At 46.1% G+C, this 18,890-nt stretch overlaps 1 protein-coding gene across 5 annotated transcripts in view; it reads left to right on the top strand.

Annotated features, from left to right (window-relative positions):
• ALMS1 (ALMS1 centrosome and basal body associated protein) overlaps positions 1-18,890 on the top strand; it is a 74,710-nt gene that overhangs the window by 21,181 nt on the left and 34,639 nt on the right. For 4 of the 5 annotated variants that reach the window (XR_014552291.1, XM_083631527.1, XM_083631525.1 and 1 more), the window contains exons 4-8: positions 2,155-2,275; positions 3,116-5,381; positions 10,017-10,176; positions 11,466-12,857; positions 13,753-13,883. Coding sequence is in view for 4 of the 5 variants with exons in the window: in XM_083631527.1 (XP_083487653.1) it covers positions 2,155-2,275; positions 3,116-5,381; positions 10,017-10,176; positions 11,466-12,857; positions 13,753-13,883 (4,070 nt within the window). In the remaining variant the exon portion in view is untranslated. The remainder of the gene's footprint in view (positions 1-2,154; positions 2,276-3,115; positions 5,382-10,016; positions 10,177-11,465; positions 12,858-13,752; positions 13,884-18,890) is intronic. The other variant, XM_083631526.1, reaches the window with a different exon arrangement.

Below are 18,890 nucleotides of genomic sequence, written 5' to 3'. Positions count from 1 at the left end.
TGGAGGTCAGGAAGAGGTGGTGAAAGCAGGGAGACTGAAATGGGCACAAGTTGCAGGAGCTATTCCCCAAGGGTGAGGGACAAGACCTTCCCAAAGCACTGGAGCCCCATCACCAACACTGCCTCTCATCTTCCATTCTTACCCCAGTCGTGGCTTCTGAGGTTCCCAGGCACTTCCATGTGGCTTGGTTTCTTTAGCCTTTCTTGATACATAAACATTTCTTTTATAAACATGAAAACGGAAGAGCTTAAGTTGGTGAATTCTGTGTTTGAAAGGTAAAATAGCAGATCTAGCCTCCAAAGCATTTTTTTTTCTGGCCCTGGATAGATCTATGAGATTTGGATCGAGGTGTAGGTCATGGGTAGGCAAACTAAGGCCCATGGCCTTCTAAATCCGGCCTGTGGATGATCTGGGAATCAGCATGCTTTTACATGAGTAGAATGTGTGCTTTTATTTAAAATGCATCTCTGGGTTATTTGTGGAGCCTGCCTGGTGTTTTTACATGAGTAGAACGTGTGCTTTTATTTAAAATGCATCTCTGGGTTATTTGTGGGGCCTGCCTGGTGTTTTTACATGAGTAAAATGTGTGCTTTTATTTAAAATGCATCTCTGGGTTATTTGTGGGGCATAGGAATTTGTTCATTCCTCCCCCCCAATATAGTCTGGCCCCCCACAAGGTCTGAGGGACAGTGGACCAGCCCCCTGCTGAAAAGGTTTACTGACCCCTGGTGTAGGTTGTTAAGACAGACAGACAGACAGACAGACAAAACAAAACAAAACCTTTTCCCAAAATCTGGAAGCTGAGACACTGCACTTGTGTTGTATCTTTTTGCTTCTTACAAAGTGCCCCAGCTTTGCCATAGGCCAGGGGTCGGCAACCTAAGGCCCATGGGCCACAAGCGGCCCATGTGGGTTGTTTTACTGGCCCCCGCCCTGGAAACTGCATCTGCGCAGATGCAGGCGCTTGAGATCGCAGGCGCGCACTTGATCCGGCCCACAGAGGGGGCTCCGCGGCATTAACCGGCCCAGGCAAGGTAAGCCTTGCCGACCCCTGCTGTACGCTTTGTGTTCTCCAAAATCAAACATATTCTATGATCCCCAAGAACATGCTCTATGGGGAGCTGGCTTCAGGCACTGGGCCCATTGGCAGACCAATTCTGTGTCACAAAGATTTATTCAAACGCAACACGAAGTCTGCCTTCGTCTGCTCCAGCTGCAACAAAACATGTCTCTCCTGTATTGTTCTCTATGGCCATAGCAGGCAATGCAACCTTCCAACAGTTTGACTTCACCCCCAAAAGCACACTTCCATTCTCTCTCGAGACAGATGGATGCCAAGCAACTCTATGATCAAATTATTCTACAGACTGTGGATAGATTGGGGGGGGGGCTTCTGCATCAACATTTTTATGATTATTGAAGCATTTTCTTGCTTACTTAAAAGAAACAGATAAGAAATCCATTCATTAAGACCTTATATGACAGAAAAAACTCATTGATTTCTAATTTGCATTTCATTTGACCCATTATGCATTAGATCATCCTACTTGGTGAAGCGTGGGGGTTTTTTTCCATTAAAAGATTTAAAACTCTTTTTGTACTGTTTAAAATAATCCTTCTTGCTGAGTTAATGGCAAAAATGAATTTCTTTAAGTAAGCTTGTTGCCTTCCTCCGAAGAGCGGGACAGCTATTAGGAACCACCAAAATTAGACTGGACATATGTGCATGAGCTTCATTGAAATATGGGCAGGATTTCAGGTTATAGATGTTAACGTTGATTATCAGGTCTCCAATTGGTGTATGCTCAAAAGGGGATGCAAAATTCATTGAGTTACATACACGTAAATGTTTCTCTCAGACATTTGAGGCTTTTTTCTAAGAGGAGGCATGTCACACATTCCCCTAAAGCTGTACCATAAAATTTATTTTAAAGTTTTTTTTATGTTAGAAACGACTATACCATATGTGAAATCTGTGTTTTTCAGTCTGATTCATCTTTAGCCATTTAAAGTTGCCGTATTACACATTTTCAACCATATTTGGTTTTTTAAGCTCCTGCCAGTTGGCAGGGCGCTTGCATTAGTAAGGCTTTGATTAGCAAGCCATGACTTTTCAGTCTTGCCACATAACCATGGTGTTTGTAATGTTGACAGAAGCTGAGGACAGTCGCCTCTCTCCCAACCTCCCACTGATGACAACATACTCAACTCAAGGCCGAACATTCTTCAACGAGACCCTCTTTCAGCAAACCGGAACAGATTTTGCTCCTTTGAGGTGGGGTAAACCTACTGTTCTCTTGTACTCTGTTAGCTGTGTTGTTTAATGCACTGAGCACAAGATGGAGTGCATTCTTCTCCCCATTTTATCCTCCCAACAACCCGATGAAGTAGATTAGGCAGAGAGGCTGTCTGGCCCAAGGTCAGCCCAGTGAGCTTCATGGCTGAGTGGGGATTTGAACCCGGCTCTCCCAGTTCCTAGTCCAGTGCTTTAACCGCTGCAGCACCACTGGCTTTTTCATTCTAGTGCTGCTTCAGCCAAAGGGGTCCACCTTCACCCCCCCAAAACCATTAGAAGGCCAGAAGCTCATCCTAACAAAATCATGCCTGTATGTTGTCAGAGGGGTGGCGCTGTGGTCTAAACCACTGAGCCTCTTGGGCTTGCTGATCAGAAGTCCGGCAGTTCGAATCCCCGCGACGGGGTGAGCTCCCGTTGCTCGGTCCCTGCTCCTGTCAACCTAGCAGTTTGAAAACACGTCAAAGTACAAGCAGATAAATAGGTTCCACTCCGGTGGGAAGGTAAACAGTGTTTCCATGCGCTACTCTGGTTTGCCAGAAGCGGCTTAGTCATGCTGGCCACATGTCCCGGAAGCTGTACGCTGGCTCCCTCGGCCAATAAAGCGAGATGAGCACTGCAACCCCAGAGTTGTCCACGACTGGACCTAACGGTCAGGGGTCCCTTTACCTTTTTATGTTGTCAGAGACAGTGACTTATTAAAGTCCCTTTTTGAAGGGCAATATTGAGCTGTGTTGGACCTGGAAATCTTTTCTCTCTGGGTTCTGCTAGACCGCAATGCAGGATTGTAATTCTGGCTCCCCACCCCCAATTCTCTTTCAGAGGGACTCCAGATGCTTCTAATGTTGCTTTCGAAGAGTCTTCAAGCCATTTGCGGATGAGTGAAGCTGTGCGGCTGGCAGCCACAGATGTCAGCTCAGACTCTTCTCTTCTCTCCGATTACTTTAAACTGTCTCAGCATCCCTTGGCTTTCAGCAGCATGGCACCTAGCAATACCAGCCTTGGCAGTTGTCTGTCCCAGCATCCCCTTTCATTTTCTGGGCCCACTCCCAGGGAACAGGCTCCTCATAGTGAGCAGCATACACAACACCTTGATGCAAGGACTGAAACCTTGGGCTCCAGCGATGAGAATTTGGGAATCCCAGGTTCACAGAAGCAGCTAAATCCTCAGTCGGCAACGTCTCTTCCTCCGAATGAGTCTTGGGGACAGGATCTGTTCCTTTTGGACAGCCGTGTGCCAGCACCTGTCCTCCTTGAAATTCTGGAGAAAGAGGTGGGGTTATCCAAGCATTCTGGCTTCTTGTCTTCCGAGAGTTCGTCTGGCAAAAGTGTTTTGGGAAAGGATCCAGTTGAAAATGAAATGAGCCCCTTAATGGAAAATGTAGTTCTTGGGGAAAGGGAGTTGGAAACCTTTGCAGAACCACCTGGGCAAGAAAGAAGAACTCTTCCTGAGTGTGATTCATTGAACGTACTCTCTTATTCGGAGGGAAAGCCCTTTAGAAATGCCGGTAATTCAGAACAATCATCTTCAGACATTTCAAATGTGTCCTTCAGGGGGCAAATGATGGGTTTGGGTGATTCTTGCATCGTCCCTGGGATATCTTCAAACCCTTTTCTGAGCAAGCAGGAGTTGCAGCATGTTTCTGAAGCTGCATTTGAGGAGCAAAAGAAGCTTGTTCCGGCTTTTGCTGACGCTAAACTTCATGTCCCTGCACCCCACCAGCCAGTCTTTGTAGCTGCAGAGCATGGCAATATCCGTAACATGGGAGAAATCCAGATGGGGGACAAAAGTGAATTAATGCATTCAGACTTCAGTATAGAGAGGGAACATAAAGATGTCGGAATTTCACCTTCCTTTAACGAGGGATCATTCATTTTACATCTGGCGCATCCCGTTCATCATTCTACTCCAGGAATTTTTACAACTAGAAGCTTGACTCGGGAAGTTCCTGCTATGACATACCCGGTCAAAGCTGTTCTTCAGTCCTCTCTCCCTTGCTTACATGAGGAGTTCTCAAATAACTCTTGTTCCAATACATTCCTTCCTTCCGTGGAAGAGCCTCGCGTACCTTCTCTGGATGATACTTGCATACCCTCTGCGGGAGAGCCACTTGCCCTGCAAAGTGGCCAAGCATCCAAAGATGAAAACAGTGGCGGTCTCCAGGTTCTATATCCTCTTAAAGGTAGGATTCAGTCTCTACCTTCTCTCAACTTCATGGAGAAGGTTGGGGCATGGAACATGAGTCATTCAGCTGAGAGGATGTCTGATGCCTTGGCTTTACATGGCTCAAGTGGCGCTTCTCCTAGGCAGAAGGCCTACAGTGCAATAGCAGATTCCTTGAACCGCATTTTGTTAAAGCAGCAGAGCCAGGTTGATCTTAAGGCAGGGCTGGCAGCATCTTTTTATGGGCCAAACTCCATGACCAACCTGCATGTCTATGATAAAAACCCACCACAGGTTCTACCCCTTACCAGGTCTCAGTCTGAAAACTCTGTGGTTGCAGTCAGCAGAGAGATGCCAAGGGCTGAAGTAGGTCATGAAACGTCCCACAATGAAGATCTTCATCCAGTAGAAGATAAGGGAAGAGTATCAGGATCGTCTGGAGTCAAGCAGAGTGATGCTAACATTGAGGATGCACATTCCCAACATTATACAGCTGTTCTTGTCTCCACTGTCTCCAGCGATGAAGAAATCGGTGAAAGTGCCACTGGAGGAAGGGGTCTAAATCCAGATAATTTTATTTCCAGTGAAAGAGTTGCTGAACTCCTCAGAGAAGATGCCAGCTTTCTTAGTGGTAGCCAAGAAAAGACAGATGGCTCTCAAGATAATACCAGAGAATTGCCGGGTTTTCTTCCTTGTACCAACCAGGTCAGTTTGGGCCACTTTAGTGATGTTTCACCAGATAGCTTGAATCAAAGAACTAGTCCTGGGACAGGCAGCTGCGCTGACTTGAGACTTTCTTCAAGACAGTCTTCAAGACGCTCTTCAATGCGATCTTCAGTTGTTTCTGGAAAGTTGCATGGCAGTTTGGAAGAAGTATTCAAAACTCCATATGACAGGGAGATAAACATCGAAGAAAGAATTCCTGTAAGTTAATTTTGCCACAATACGTTGCTGTTTGCAGTTACAGTTGGTACATTTGCTCCACAGCCATCTTATCTTATGGTATACTTATAGTGCGTATGCATGAATTCCTAAGGGTCTTTCTAGTTTGTTAACCGTTGGAGACAGGTATGCATGGTACTTTTTGCCAAATACTTCTCCTTCCATCAAAATAGATGATGATGATAATAATAATAATAATAATTTTTTTTATATCCCACCCTACCCAGCCAAAGCCGGGCTCAGAGCAGCTAACAACAATAAAAGTAACCCAGCTTTCTGAAATCAATATTCTAAAATCAATTCAAAATCAAATTAATGGAAACCACTGGGCCAGAGTTCTACAAGGATCACCAAAGGAGGGGGTCAGACTGTGCCTTGGCCAAAGGCCTGGTGGAACAGCTCTGTCTTGCAGGCCCTTCAGAAAGATGTCAAGTCCCGCAGGGCCCTAGTCTCTTGGGACAGAGCGTTCCACCAGATCGGAGCCACATCCGAAGAAGCCCTGGCTCTGGTTGAGGCCAGCCTAACCTCCCTGTGGCCCGGGACTTGCAATATGTTTTTGTTTGAAGACAATAAGGTCCTCCATGGGACATACCAGGAGAGGCAGTCCCGTAGGTATGAGGGTCCTAGGCCGTATAGGGCTTTAAAGGTTAAAACCAGCACCTTAAACCTGATCCTGTATGGAAGGGACAGGAGTCTTGAACCAAAGCGGGGTGGGTAATTGGATCTTTCTAGTATTGGCATTAGCACTGAAACCAAGGAGCCAGTGTCAACAGTTATGGAACATGCAAACATAGAGAGGTCAATAAATTACATAGGTAGCATTTATACCAAAACAGCAACTACAGTACTTGGTTAAATCTGTAGAAGGGACTGAAACTGGACTCTACCGTGGCAGATAGGAGGTTCAGAGTAGAAATATCCTTCAAATAGGAATCATCCTGCATGTACAAAATTGAGCATGTCAGAGAGAATCTTCTATCCCAGACATTTTTTGATGTGCCCAGTGCCATATGGTGCCTAAGGATATATATTTTATATATTTTGTCACTTTGAAAATAGGAAAAATAAAACTGTAAATTAGAAACCACCATAGTGGTGAAAGAAAAGGACAAAAAAGTAAAAAAAAGTATATAGACCTCAGCATTGTCATGGGAAACAGAAAAAATATGCTTTGGAGTGGTAAAAAATTAATAACTTAAGTAATTAGTTCCTTTTTCAAAGAAAATAACTTCATTAGCTGTTTCCTGAGTTCCCCCCATATCTGCCTACTAGTAAGATCTGCTAATCCTTCCCCCTGCCCTTGTTCTTATCAATGTGTCACATTTTGAAGCATTCCAAACAAAATGTCTGAAAAATGGTCTTCCTTTGTGGCATAGTAAATTGCCCAATTTTTATCAAGGGTGGATGGGAGGAGGGCAGCTTTGGACAAATTATCATGTACATAAAACTGAGGCCTTACGGTCTTTCGGTGAGGACTGTTGCGTATAGATAGATAAATAAACTATATTCGCATTAGCCAATGGCCATAGCAACAGTAAAACATTACAGTATATGCAGAAAAGGAAATTTGATATAAAAGCACAATTTAAAGTCCTCGACTGTTGCGTAACAAGAATCCACAAGCCATTCCTTGTAAGATGGATGGTATAGGGCATATGCTGAGGTTGTTGGCATGACAGAAGAAGTGAATCAGTGTCTTTGCAATGAGAAGAACAAGACAGGATGGCTAAGTGGTGAGGAGCTTAATGTTTTCTGACTATTGCATTGAAGAGCTGTCTGTGACCTTCCAGTCTCTTCCTTCTGGGCAGACATACTGAGATACTCCATGCCAGAAATCTACTCTGTGACACAAGCCCAGCTTTTAGTGGAGTCTAAGGGAGAAAATTATTCACACCCACATGTCTCTAACAACAGAAGAAGCTGGTACAACAAACTCCTGGCAAAGCACATTTCAGACCCTATAAATATTCTATTCTTTTCAAGTTATCTCTAGCACGAAAGCATGCAAACTGCTGACATGGAATGAATGCCCACCTGCCTTTTTAACAGCAGCTCCTGAAAATTGGTCTTTGGTAATAAAAGAATTACTTTGATGGTGGCTGCCTGTTAATATTTGCTCTTGTGGGTTCCTGGAATAAATACATGCTCATTTATGAATTTGTGAGACTTTTGGAATAAGCAGTTTTCTCTCCCTGTTACCTTTCTTTTTGGTGTCAGATTGTCCTGCTGTACCAATTTGGTCTTTGGAATTAACATCAAGAAATGTAGCCCCACCCACCCCAAATGGCGCAAGAGGGGCAGGACAAAGATGAGGAAAGGTTTCCTCTTTTTATATTCCCTCCCCACCAATCTTCTTGCCAGGTCTAACAAGGGGAATCCGAGTGAGAAAGCAGTTTTCCATGTTCTTATCACTTGCTGGAGCGGGACCCACAGACATGAACGTGCACCTGCCTGTTTGTGGGAATGTGATCTGTTTACACTGGGCTGCTTGCAGTAGAATGCACACTTAGGATGGAGATACCTATAGCTCCTCCACTTGATCCAAAACCTGCTGTATTAGAGCATCAACTCTCAGATGTTAAAGAGATAAACAGCTACCTGACATTTAGAAGACATCTGAAGGCAGCCCTGTTCAGGGAAGTTTTTAATGTGTGACATTTTAATGTATTTTTAATCTTTGTTGGAAGCCCAGCCAGATGGTACAAATTATAAATTATTATTATTATTATCCTATGGCTTAGTAAGGGGCAACCCCGCCCCCATTGCAGTTCAAAGACCCCAGGGTAGGTAGAGTTAGTCTCAGAGAAAGCAAGGCTATTCCCTCCTTCCCTTTCAAACCCATGCAGAAAGGAAACAAGTGGCTTGCTTCTTTTCAGCCTGACTCCCAGAACTCGTGCCTGCATACCACCCTGTCTGCCAGTGTTTGCAAATATAGTGCAACAACACACACATCGGCCTCACCTGCTCAGAAATAATTCCACACCTCTAAACATGGCAATTGGGGACATGGGTGGCACTGTGGTTTAACCCACAGAGCCTAGGGCTTGCCAATCAGAAGGTTGGTGGTTCAAATCCCTGCGAGGGGTGAGCTCCCGTTGCTCGGTCCCTGCTCCTGCCAACCTAGCAGTTCGAAAGCATGTCAAAGTGCAAGTAGAGAAATAGGTACCACTCCGGCAGGAAGGTAAACGGCGTTTCCGTGCGCTGCTCTGGTTCGCCAGAAGCGGCTTAGTCATGCTGGCCACATGACCAGCTGTACACCAGCTCCCTCGGCCAGTAAAGCGAGATGAGCGCTGCAACCCCAGAGTCGGCCACAACTGGACCTAATGGTCAGAGGTCCCTTTACCTTTTTAAACATGGTATTGGCATATGCAGACCCTTTCTAAGGGGAAATGTAATTTTGTGCATCTATGCCCCTGGCCTGCTTTGGAGCGGGGACTGGAAAAATACATGTTCATAACTCTCCCCAACCCCCCAATCTTGCACATTTTGTGGCCATTGTTTTCCCCAGCCTGTTGCTACTTCAGGGCAGGAAAGAACAGATGAGTCCTTGTTGCTGATGAAACTGAGCTAAGGCTCCCTTCAAATGTAATGCCCATTTCGTTGGAAGTCGTGGTGTGCAAAAGAGTAATAATCCCTGCATACCAGTGCCTAGACAAGGAAGTCTCTTCCCTTTTTGACACATATTGGCCTGGAAAAGATGGCCTGGACCTTTTCATTAAGAGGTGTGAGAAATACATAAAGGTTGAGGGTTTATTTTACGCCTGACAAAAATGTTCGTTGGATCCCTGTGGTTGGCATTTGAGATTCAGCCACCTTGCCTGCAGTCTTTGAGGGGATTTGTCTTGTAAATCAGTGCCAGGACCGATTTATCAGAATAAATCATGCATTTAATATACACAGATGTGACTCCCTTCCGTGATTTCGCCTTCATTTCCAAATATAGTTTAGGTATCAGGTAATTAATGTATTTCTGGCAAGGAAGAAACATGATGTGCCTGCTGTGGAAGGGCTTTTAATTTTGCTGGGAAAAAAGGGCTGTGAAGTGGTTGCTTATTTGGGCTTTTAAAGGAATGTGGAGGGGTGTGTGTGTGTGTGCATATGTGTGCTTGCACCATATCAGAATCCGGTTAAATACAGTTGTGAGCATGAAAGTAGGTTTCTCAGAGTTTTATAGTACCTTCCTCTCCAATGAAGGTACTGTTGTGGCCAACCTTTGGGAAACTAGATCCTGCTGAGGTGCCCAGAGTGGTTGGGGAAACCCAGCCAGATGGGCGGGGTATAAATAATAAAATTACTACTACTGGACTACAGTTCGCATCACCCCTTGCCATTTACCATGCTGGCTGGGGCTGATGCGAGTTGAAGTCCCACTGCGTCTGTAGGGTCACCAGTTCGCCACCCTGAAACAGAAGTTTTGTAGTATTGGTGATTGAATGAACAGAATCCGAATGAACAGATTCCCATGCTGTGTGTTGTTGAGAGTTGCATGTGGAATTATTTCTGCCTTTCAGGTTTTGTGCTGTTTATGTGGGGTGGTGGTGGTTGGCGAAATTTTCATTTGTACGTGGCAGTCCTTGACTGCTGCCCCAGATTAACCGTGTTCACTTCTTGCATCAGGTCTACCTACATAACCTGGGCATCGATCAGTCACCTTCGTCCATACTGACTCCATTTATGCCCCGAGGACCAGTCAGAGAAATAGAATTCTCTCCCACTGAGCTCAGAACACTGAAGACGTCCAATGATTTGTTAGCGCGACGCCTGCAGTTATCGGAAGGTAAGGGCAGGAAATGAATCGGCTTCATTCGTGGAAGATAGGTGGGTCTGTCAGCAGCTGATAGCCATCATCACTAACGGTAGTTGTTGGGGAAGGCAGTTACCCTCATGCCGTGTTTGTGGGCTTCCCAGCAGCTCCTGACTGGCCACTGGAAACCAAATGCTCAGCTAGATGGAGCCACTTCCTAAACCCCCCTCTCAAGGCAGCTTGAAAACACAAAAACAACCCATACATTTGAAGTGAACACCCTAACAAATAAACACTCATGGCAACTGGGAAAGTCCGTCAGAATGGGCTCTCAGTTTCTGGAAACTGCAGACAGTGGGTGCCTGGCCTATCTTGGCAGGAATGCTGCTCCACAGAACAGGGTCAGCCACACTAGAAGCCCTGTCTGTGGGTCCTTTGGGTTTCTCCTGCTGCTCATGACACTGGTAAAGACTTTGATGTGAATCTTTTTTTCAGGTGTTCACACTTTATTTGCAGTGAAGCTACCTTTTTGACTTCCTATTTCTGAAAGGCGATCAGTCAAGAGTCCCTGTTCATTAGGGTTTCCTGAATTTGGCAGCAATCTTCCAGTTTTCTTACATAAAATTTTGAGCAGCTCTTTACCTGTCTTTCCCAACAGAAAACTGATAAACACTGCCTGTACTTTCAGTTATCTTTTAACCCTGGGTCATCAGACAGTCATTTTTTAGCACTATCTTCCTTCCCATGCCATATGGAAACAGACCAATAAGCAACTGGGAAGCTTTTAAATGGCGTATGTTGGTGAACCTGACTCTGGTGGTTAAAGGTAAAGGGACCCCTGACCATTAGGTCCAGTCACGGATGACTCTGGGGTTGCGGCGCTCATTTCACTTTACTGGCCGAGGGAGCCAGCGTACAGCTTCCGGGTCATGTGGCCAGCATGACTAAGCTGCTTCTGGCGAACTAGAGCAGCGCATGAAAACGCCGTTTACCTTCCCGCCGGAGCGGTGCCTATTTATCTACTTGCACTTTGACATGCTTTCGAACTGCTAGGTTGGCAGGAGCTGGGACCAGGCAACGGGAGCTCACCCCGTTGCGGGGATTCGAACCGCCGACCTTCTGATCGGCAAGCTCTAGGCTCTGTAGTTTAACCCACAGTGCCACCCGCGTCCCTTGACTCTGGTGATTATTATGCTCCAAATAATTTACTTTTCCGGTATAATTACCTACACCATGTTATTTCAGTTCGTGAAAAGGACTTATGATTATTCAACATTGGCAAGGGATACTTGGAGTTCTGACCATTCTTCTTTTCCTTCTAGGAGACTCTGCCTCTGTGATAGATGCTATACAGTCAAGCTTTGACTCTTCCATTCATAGTGTGCACGCCCCAGCTGGGTCAGATCCTGGCACTGATCTTCCACTGCCTACAGAGTTCTCCCACCAGGCTTCCAGAGACTGTTTCAATCAGGGCAGCATTGTCTGCCCTCAGTTGGAACTACATACTCCGACTCCAGAGCCAAGAGAAGGCACTTTTGAGTCTTCAGCTCCTCCTAAGACAGCAGAGCAGAGTCACGTAACCCCAGAATGGCCGTCCAACATCCATTCTGGTGAGGGGAGATCTCCAAAATGTGTACAGAGACTGATGGACAGATTTGATTCAAAGGAACTTGGTGTAAGTCAAGACCAACTCTCGCCTAGCTCTTTGGCTCATGGAAAAGATGAAGAAAGCATAAGTCAAAAAATCAGTTCTTCAGCTATCCTTCTTGGAGGAGAAAAAGATTGTTTCTTAATAGGATCTGAAACATTAAAAGAGATCCAGAAAATTCTGGCAGAGGCAGAATCTAGGAGCCCAAGCCGAAACTTTAAATCCGCCTCATCCATCTCCTCCACAGACCTGGACAGTTCATTAAAGCAAATAAAAAAGATGGATGGCTCCGGAGATTCTGGATTGTTCAAGGGGAGCAGCCCAGGAATTCAGAGAATGTGGTCATGGGACGAGACGCTGGCTAGGCAAAATGTTCACAGCTACAATGTGCTCTCCAAAACAGCTAGCTTCACTGGTAGCTTAAAATGTGATGGTCAGCCAGCTGCAGATGTCCTCAGCAATGACCAAATTCTGCCAGAAGAGTCTATGCCACCCTCCCAGGTAACGGTTGAAGAACATAGGACCGTGAAGCCTGTTAGGCGATCAGAGCCTGAAGGCTGCAATAGTGCCACAGTAAATAAAAGCTTGCCCGTCTTTGTAGACAGCGGTGCAGACAGCAAGTTGTTTACGCCCAAAGATCTCAAAGAATTAGCAGCTACGTCTAGCGCAGGGTCCTTAGACACTGCCTCTAATATTTGGGAGGAAGGTCAGCAAGTCTTGCAGAAAACCAGGAAAGAAACGGGTGGCAGTCATGGAAGTGGAAACAGCAGCAGTGTGGACTCGCTGGGTATCAAAGTGAAGAATCTTCTGCGGTGTGAACGTCCCGTTTTACACACAACACAGTGGGGGGAGGGGGAGAAGCACAATGAACATAGTCAGAAACAAGCCTCAGCTGGAGCCCGTGTAGCCTGTAGCAAAGGGGATCTTGCGTCCCAAGAGAGTGAGAACGGCAGTAGCTTGGACTCTTTGGCTGCTCGTGTCAAAACTCTTCTGGAAGACGAACGCCCTGTAATGCATGCAGCCCAGATACTTCAGAGTGCTGAGGAGGAAGAAGAAAAAGCACATGGTAAGTAACTGAACCTCAGGAGTTCCATGGAGCACAATTGCTGGCGCTGTGGGTTAAACCACAGAGCCTAGGGCTTGCCGATCAGAAGGTCGGCGGTTCGAATCCCCGCGACGGGGTGAGCTCCGGTTGCTCGGTCCCTTCTCCTGCCAACCTAGCAGTTCGAAAGCACGTCAAAGTGCAAGTACAGTGGTACCTCGGGTTAAGTACTTAATTCGTTCCGCAGGTCCGTTCTTAACCTAAAACTGTTCTTAACCTGAGGTATCACTTCAGCTAATGGGGCCTCCTGCTGCCGCTGCGCGATTTCTGTTCTCATCCTGAAGCAAAGTTCTTAACCCGAGGCAATATTTCCAGGTTAGCAGAGTCTGTAACCTGAAGCGTATGTAACCCGAGGTACCACTGTAGATAAATAGGTACCACTCCGGCGGGAAGGTAAACGACGTTTCCGTGTGCTGCTCTGGTTCGCCAGAAGTGGCTTAGTCTTGCTGGCCACATGATCCAGAAGCTATCTGCGGACAAATGCCGGCTCCCTCGGTCAATAAAGCAAGATGAGCGCCGCAACCCCAGAGTCGGCCACGACTGGACCTAATGGTCAGGGGTCCCTTTACCTTTAAGTGTAAAAGAAGTTGAAGTATTTCTCCAAGAATCAGTGAAAATACCAGTCTAATCTGAAATTAATCCTGGAAAATTTTAGGTAACATGTCCTGAACAGACATGCTAAAACAATTCCTGCATAGCAGGATATATGTTAATATTGCAATCTTTCAAACTCTCTGTTTAATAACCGTTCTTGGTTTGTGTGTCCATAGCCGTTACCTTAATAGAACGTGGACCACCTGCCAATGCATCAGACTGAATTAGCAACTTCTCCTCTCATTTTCTGTGATCTCTCTGGCAGCCTGGGTGAAACTGAAGCTGACTCTTCAACCTGCAGACGCCGAGGCTGATCTAAACGAGGAAGACCGGCGGATGATAGAAGAGATCAAGAGAATGCAGCTTTTGAGTGCCAGGAAAACTGGAAATGTTAAGGTAAGAAGGAACCAGGGGGAACCAGGAGGCAGATTTAGGAAGCATTGTAGGGTTAGGACAGAATCACAAGCTTTTGCTTGTGGACAAGCATCTTACAACTGCTGAATAAAAAAAAAAGTGTTGCACAAAGCAATAATTTCTTCCCAGTGGTGTGGTTTTACCATGTGCACAGTCCTGGTGACCTTTTAATAGCATCTCCACATAGCTTGGGATTTTTGGAAACCGGATGACTGGTTAAAACATTTATAATATGCATATTATGGAGGTCACCTTTTCCAGTATGTGCCCTGCATTCGGAAGGCAAGGGACTAGCTCTTATTGACTGCAGTGCAAGTCAGAATGTCTGTTATGAGAAGTCTGGTCTTTCCTCGCTCTGTCTGGATGTTATGGGGACTGAAGCAGAGACTTTGCATGCAAAACATGCACTCTGCCACCGAACTATAGCCCTTCTGGTGTGAGCTGAATATGCAGCTTGGTTGTACCATAGCTAGCACAGCTTCAGCTGTTAGTGTTATGGGCAGTGTGCGCGCATACATTCTGAACCATGGTTTAGTGTTGTGAGGATGAGACCAAGCTACGTGGAAGAATATGGCCAGGAGGAAGACTTGGGTAGAGTTTAGTCTCACTTTTACAGACTCCCAGCTTAGCATTATGTTTGAAGCAAGGAACCTAGTTTAAGCTAATAAGATTCATAACAAGGATGGTTATTCTGTTCTGTTGCTGACTGTGCTATTTTAATGATGGAGTTCTTCTAATGTATTCATGGTGTTTTTAAAAAAATCTATATCTGCAGTATTTTATTGCATTTGTGTTTTGCTTGAAATATTTGTGAACTGCTTAGAGGTTTTTCTGAGATGTGAAGCTGTATACAAGTTCACTAAATAAAACAGATAACAAGCCCAGTTCAAGCCAGGCGTGAAGTTGTCTTGTTATGAAACTTAACAGAGCTTGTTTTAAATTGGGACTCCTGGTTCAAACATAATGCTAGGCAGGGATTCTGCTAGAGTGAAACTAAACTTTGCTAAAGTTGTCATGCTGGCCACATGGTAGAAGGAGGGGAAGAACACAAGCTTGATGTTTGGCATGGACTCATCCACGTAGCGCTAAAACTTAACTCAGTATTACAAGCAAATTTGGCCTATGTCTATTTATTAGCAGCAGATCATTAGTGTTTGTGGGACACACATACAAGCTTCCTGTCTGCAAGGACTCCTGTCAGATCCCTGTGGGTGAGGATCTAGTGTTTTATTTTTATCTCGGCAGTGAAACTGACATTAGGCTTGTTGTATGTATATATGCATGCGTGCGTGCGCATGCATGCGCAGACACATTTTTAGTTTTATGTTGTAATTAAAGGTAAAGGTAAAGGTACCCCTGCCCGTACGGGCCAGTCTTGACAGACTCTAGGGTTGTGCGCTCATCTCACTCTAGAGGCCGGGAGCCAGCGCTGTCCGAAGACACTTCCGGGTCACGTGGCCAGCGTGACGAAGCTGCTCTGGCGAACCGGCACCAGAGCAGCACACGGAACGCCGTTTACCTTCCCGCTAGAAAGCAGTACCTATTTATCTACTTGCACTTAAGGGTGCTTTCGAACTGCTAGGTGGGCAGGAGCTGGGACCGAACGACGGGAGCTCACCCCGCCATGGGGATGCGAACCGCCGACCATGCGATCAGCGAGTCCTAGCCGCTGAGGTTTTTAGTACATCTTATATTGCAGTTTAGGGACGCAGGTGGCGCTGTGGGTTAAACCACAGAGCCTAGAGCTTGCCGATCAGAAGGTTGGCGGTTCGAATCCCCGCGACGGAGTGAGCTCCTGTTGCTTGGTCCCTCCTCCTGCCAACCTAGCAGTTCGAAAGCACATCAAAGTGCAAGTAGATATGGCAGGAAGGTAAACAGTGTTTCAGTGCTCTGCTCTGGTTCGCCAGAAGCGGCTTAGTCCTGCTGGCCACATGACCTGGAAGCTGTACACCGGCTCCCTCGGCCAGTAAAGCGAGATGAGCGCCGCAACCCCAGAGTCGGCCACGACTGGACCTAATGATCAGGGGTCCCTTTACCTTTTTACATTGCAGTTTTATTGTAGTTAGTTATGAAAACCAGACAATAGATTGTATGTTGTCAATTGAAAAGCATAAACAGGAAATAAGTGAGACTTGCGTAGCTGAATACCTGCTTCCCTTAATATACTCAAAATCCAAAGGAGCCGTAGTAATCTGCCCCACATTTTGAGGGCAAGTTCACACAGCTGGTGTCATAGTCACCATTGATCATTTTCTCTTTCCATCCCAGCTTGGCTTCCATTATGGGGTATTGCCAGAATTGATAAGACATTGATTCTGGTGAATCGCTATATATATATAATGTCAGATGCCAGTAACCATTCACTTTCACACTGCCAGTTGATAATAAAAAATATAAAGTTTTAACTCATTCTTAGTTTTATTGTATTAAGTCTCCTATACACTGGCTAGAGATGACTGTAATTAAGCGGCTTACAAATTGTTGAAATGACATAAAAAAAAAAACCCTTCCCTATCTTGCTGCAGTGGGTATGAAAGCTGTGCCCTCTGTCATCAAAGGACCTATGCAGAAGACCTGATTTTCAACACCTTCATGTCACACTGATTTCACTCTCCCCACCCAGCATGCAGCATGGGGATGAAAACTGGGCCAGTGGCGGATCTTGGGGTCTCAAATGTCCTTGGCAAAAATTCAGCGCCCCTCTGCTTCTTGCACTCCATTCTAAATTGTAGCTGCGGCATCCCTGGCGGCTCACCCAAGGCTCTGCGCCCGATACATGCTCCCCTAAATCGGCCTTTGACTGGGCCTCCTTCTTCTCAGCTGATGCTCACCAATGAGCTAAGGAGCAAAGGGGGCCTCCTCATTCCCAGGTTGGGGATAAAAATACCCCCCCAGCCAATCTGCATGAATTAGCTTTGTGGTGTGTTTTGTGTAACTCTGTGTATGTATAGCTTTTGTGTGTGTTTATAGGTTTTGCCCCACCCACCAGTGGGAAACAGCTCCTGACCACGGATCCTGAGGAAATGCACACCCACCCCTACCTTTCAAATGCTAGTTTGGCTGCTTATGAAACTTCTGCCACTATGGAATATTTAGTGTCCAGAGTGGGCAGGAAAGCCTTGACCTTATTCCCAGGTGTTGGCATAGAATCATAGAACTGCAGAGTTTGAAGGGATACCAGGGACCCCATCTAGTCCCCATCAGCTCCATCTGGTACGCAGGCTGAGACCCTCCCTGCCTGCAGACTGTCTCACCAGAGTGGTGCATGCTCTAGTTATCTCTTGCTTGGACTACTGCAATGCGCTCTACGTGGGGCTACCTTTGAAGGTGACCCGGAAACTACAACTAATCCAGAATGCGGCAGCTAGACTGGTGACTGGGAGCAGCCGCCAAGACCATATAACGCTGGTCTTGAAAGACCTACACTGGCTCCCAGTACGTTTCCGAGCACAATTCAAAGTGTTGGTGTTGACCTTTAAAGCCCTAAACGGGCCTCGGTCCTGTATTCCTGAAGGAGCGTTTCCACCCTCATCGTTCAGCCTGGACACTGAGGTCCAGCTCCCAGGGCCTTCTGGCGATTCCCTCCCTGCGAGAAGCCAAGTTACAGGGAACCAGGCAGAGGGCCTTCTCGATAGTGGCACCCACCCTGTGGAACACCCTCCCATCAGATGTCAAAGAGAAAAATAACTACCAAACTTTTAGAAGACATCTGAAGGCAGCCCTGTTTAGGGAAGCTTTTAATGTTTAATAGGTTATTGCAGTTTAGTGTTTTGTTGGAAGCCGCCCAGAGTGGCTGGGGAAACCCAGACAGATGGACGGGGTATAAATTATTATTATTATTATTATTATTATTATTATTATTATTATTATTATTATTATTATCCAACCCTCTGCAATGCAGGAATCCTTTAGAAGAAATGGAATGAGCATCAAGTGGCTGCCTAGGGCATATCCCACCTCCATACATGCTTTCAGGGTTACTCATACAGCTTGCTCTCAAACAATGACTTTACAGATTTCCTGGCCTACCATATACCCGAAGGAGCGTCTCCACCTCCATTGTCCAGCCCAGACACTGAGGTCCTCCTCTGAGGGTCTTCTGCTGATTCCCTCACTGACAGAGTTGAAGGGAAGTGAAGTTGCAGGGAACCAGGCAGAGGGCCTTCTCAGTAGTGGCACCCGCCCCATGGAACACCCTCACTTCACATGTCAAGGAATAAACAACTACAGTCGTACCTTGGATTCTGAACGCCTTGGGACTTGGACATTTTGGCTCCCGAACGTCACAACCCCGGAAGTGATTGTTCCGGTTTGTGAACGTACTTTTGGTATGCCCCACGGAGGACCTTAAGGTCCACAAATGACAACATTTTGAAGGTCCCAAGTTGCAAGGTGGTTAGATTGGTCTCAACTAGGGCCAGGGCCTTTTCAGTACTGGCCCCGACGTGGTGGAACGCTCTGTCACAAGAGACTAGGGCGCTGCGGGACTTGACATCTTTCTGCAGTGCCTGCAAGACAGAGCTGTTCCGCCTGGCCTTTGGTTTGGACTCAGTCAGACCCTTATGTTGCCCTCACCTTATGCTCTTGATCTATGGGTTATTATTAAAATGAGGCTGCATTTTAAATTGTATTTTTAACCTGTATTTTAAATGGTTCCCCCCCTCCCCTATTATGTTTTTTACTGTAATTTTACTGGTGTTAGCTGCCCTGAGCCTGGCTCTGGCTGGGGAGGGCGGGGTATAAATAAAAATTTATTTACCTGAACGTCCGACGGGGCTTCCGCGGCTTCCGATTGTCTGCAGGAGCTTCCTGCAGCCAATCAGAAGCCACACTTTGGTTTCTGAACATTTTGGAAGTCAAATGGACTTCCGGAACAGATTCTGTTTGACTTCCAAGGTACGACTGTATCTGACTTTTAGAAGACCTCTGAAGGCAGCCCTTTGAGGGGAAGTTTTTAAGGTTTGATGTTTTATCGTGTTTTAACTATTC

Source organism: Podarcis filfolensis, assembly GCF_964270895.1.
Source record: "Podarcis filfolensis genome assembly, chromosome: 9".
NCBI lineage: Eukaryota > Metazoa > Chordata > Lepidosauria > Squamata > Lacertidae > Podarcis > Podarcis filfolensis.
Note: the sequence above shows the minus strand (reverse complement) of the source record. Positions and strands in the feature narration are given on the sequence as shown.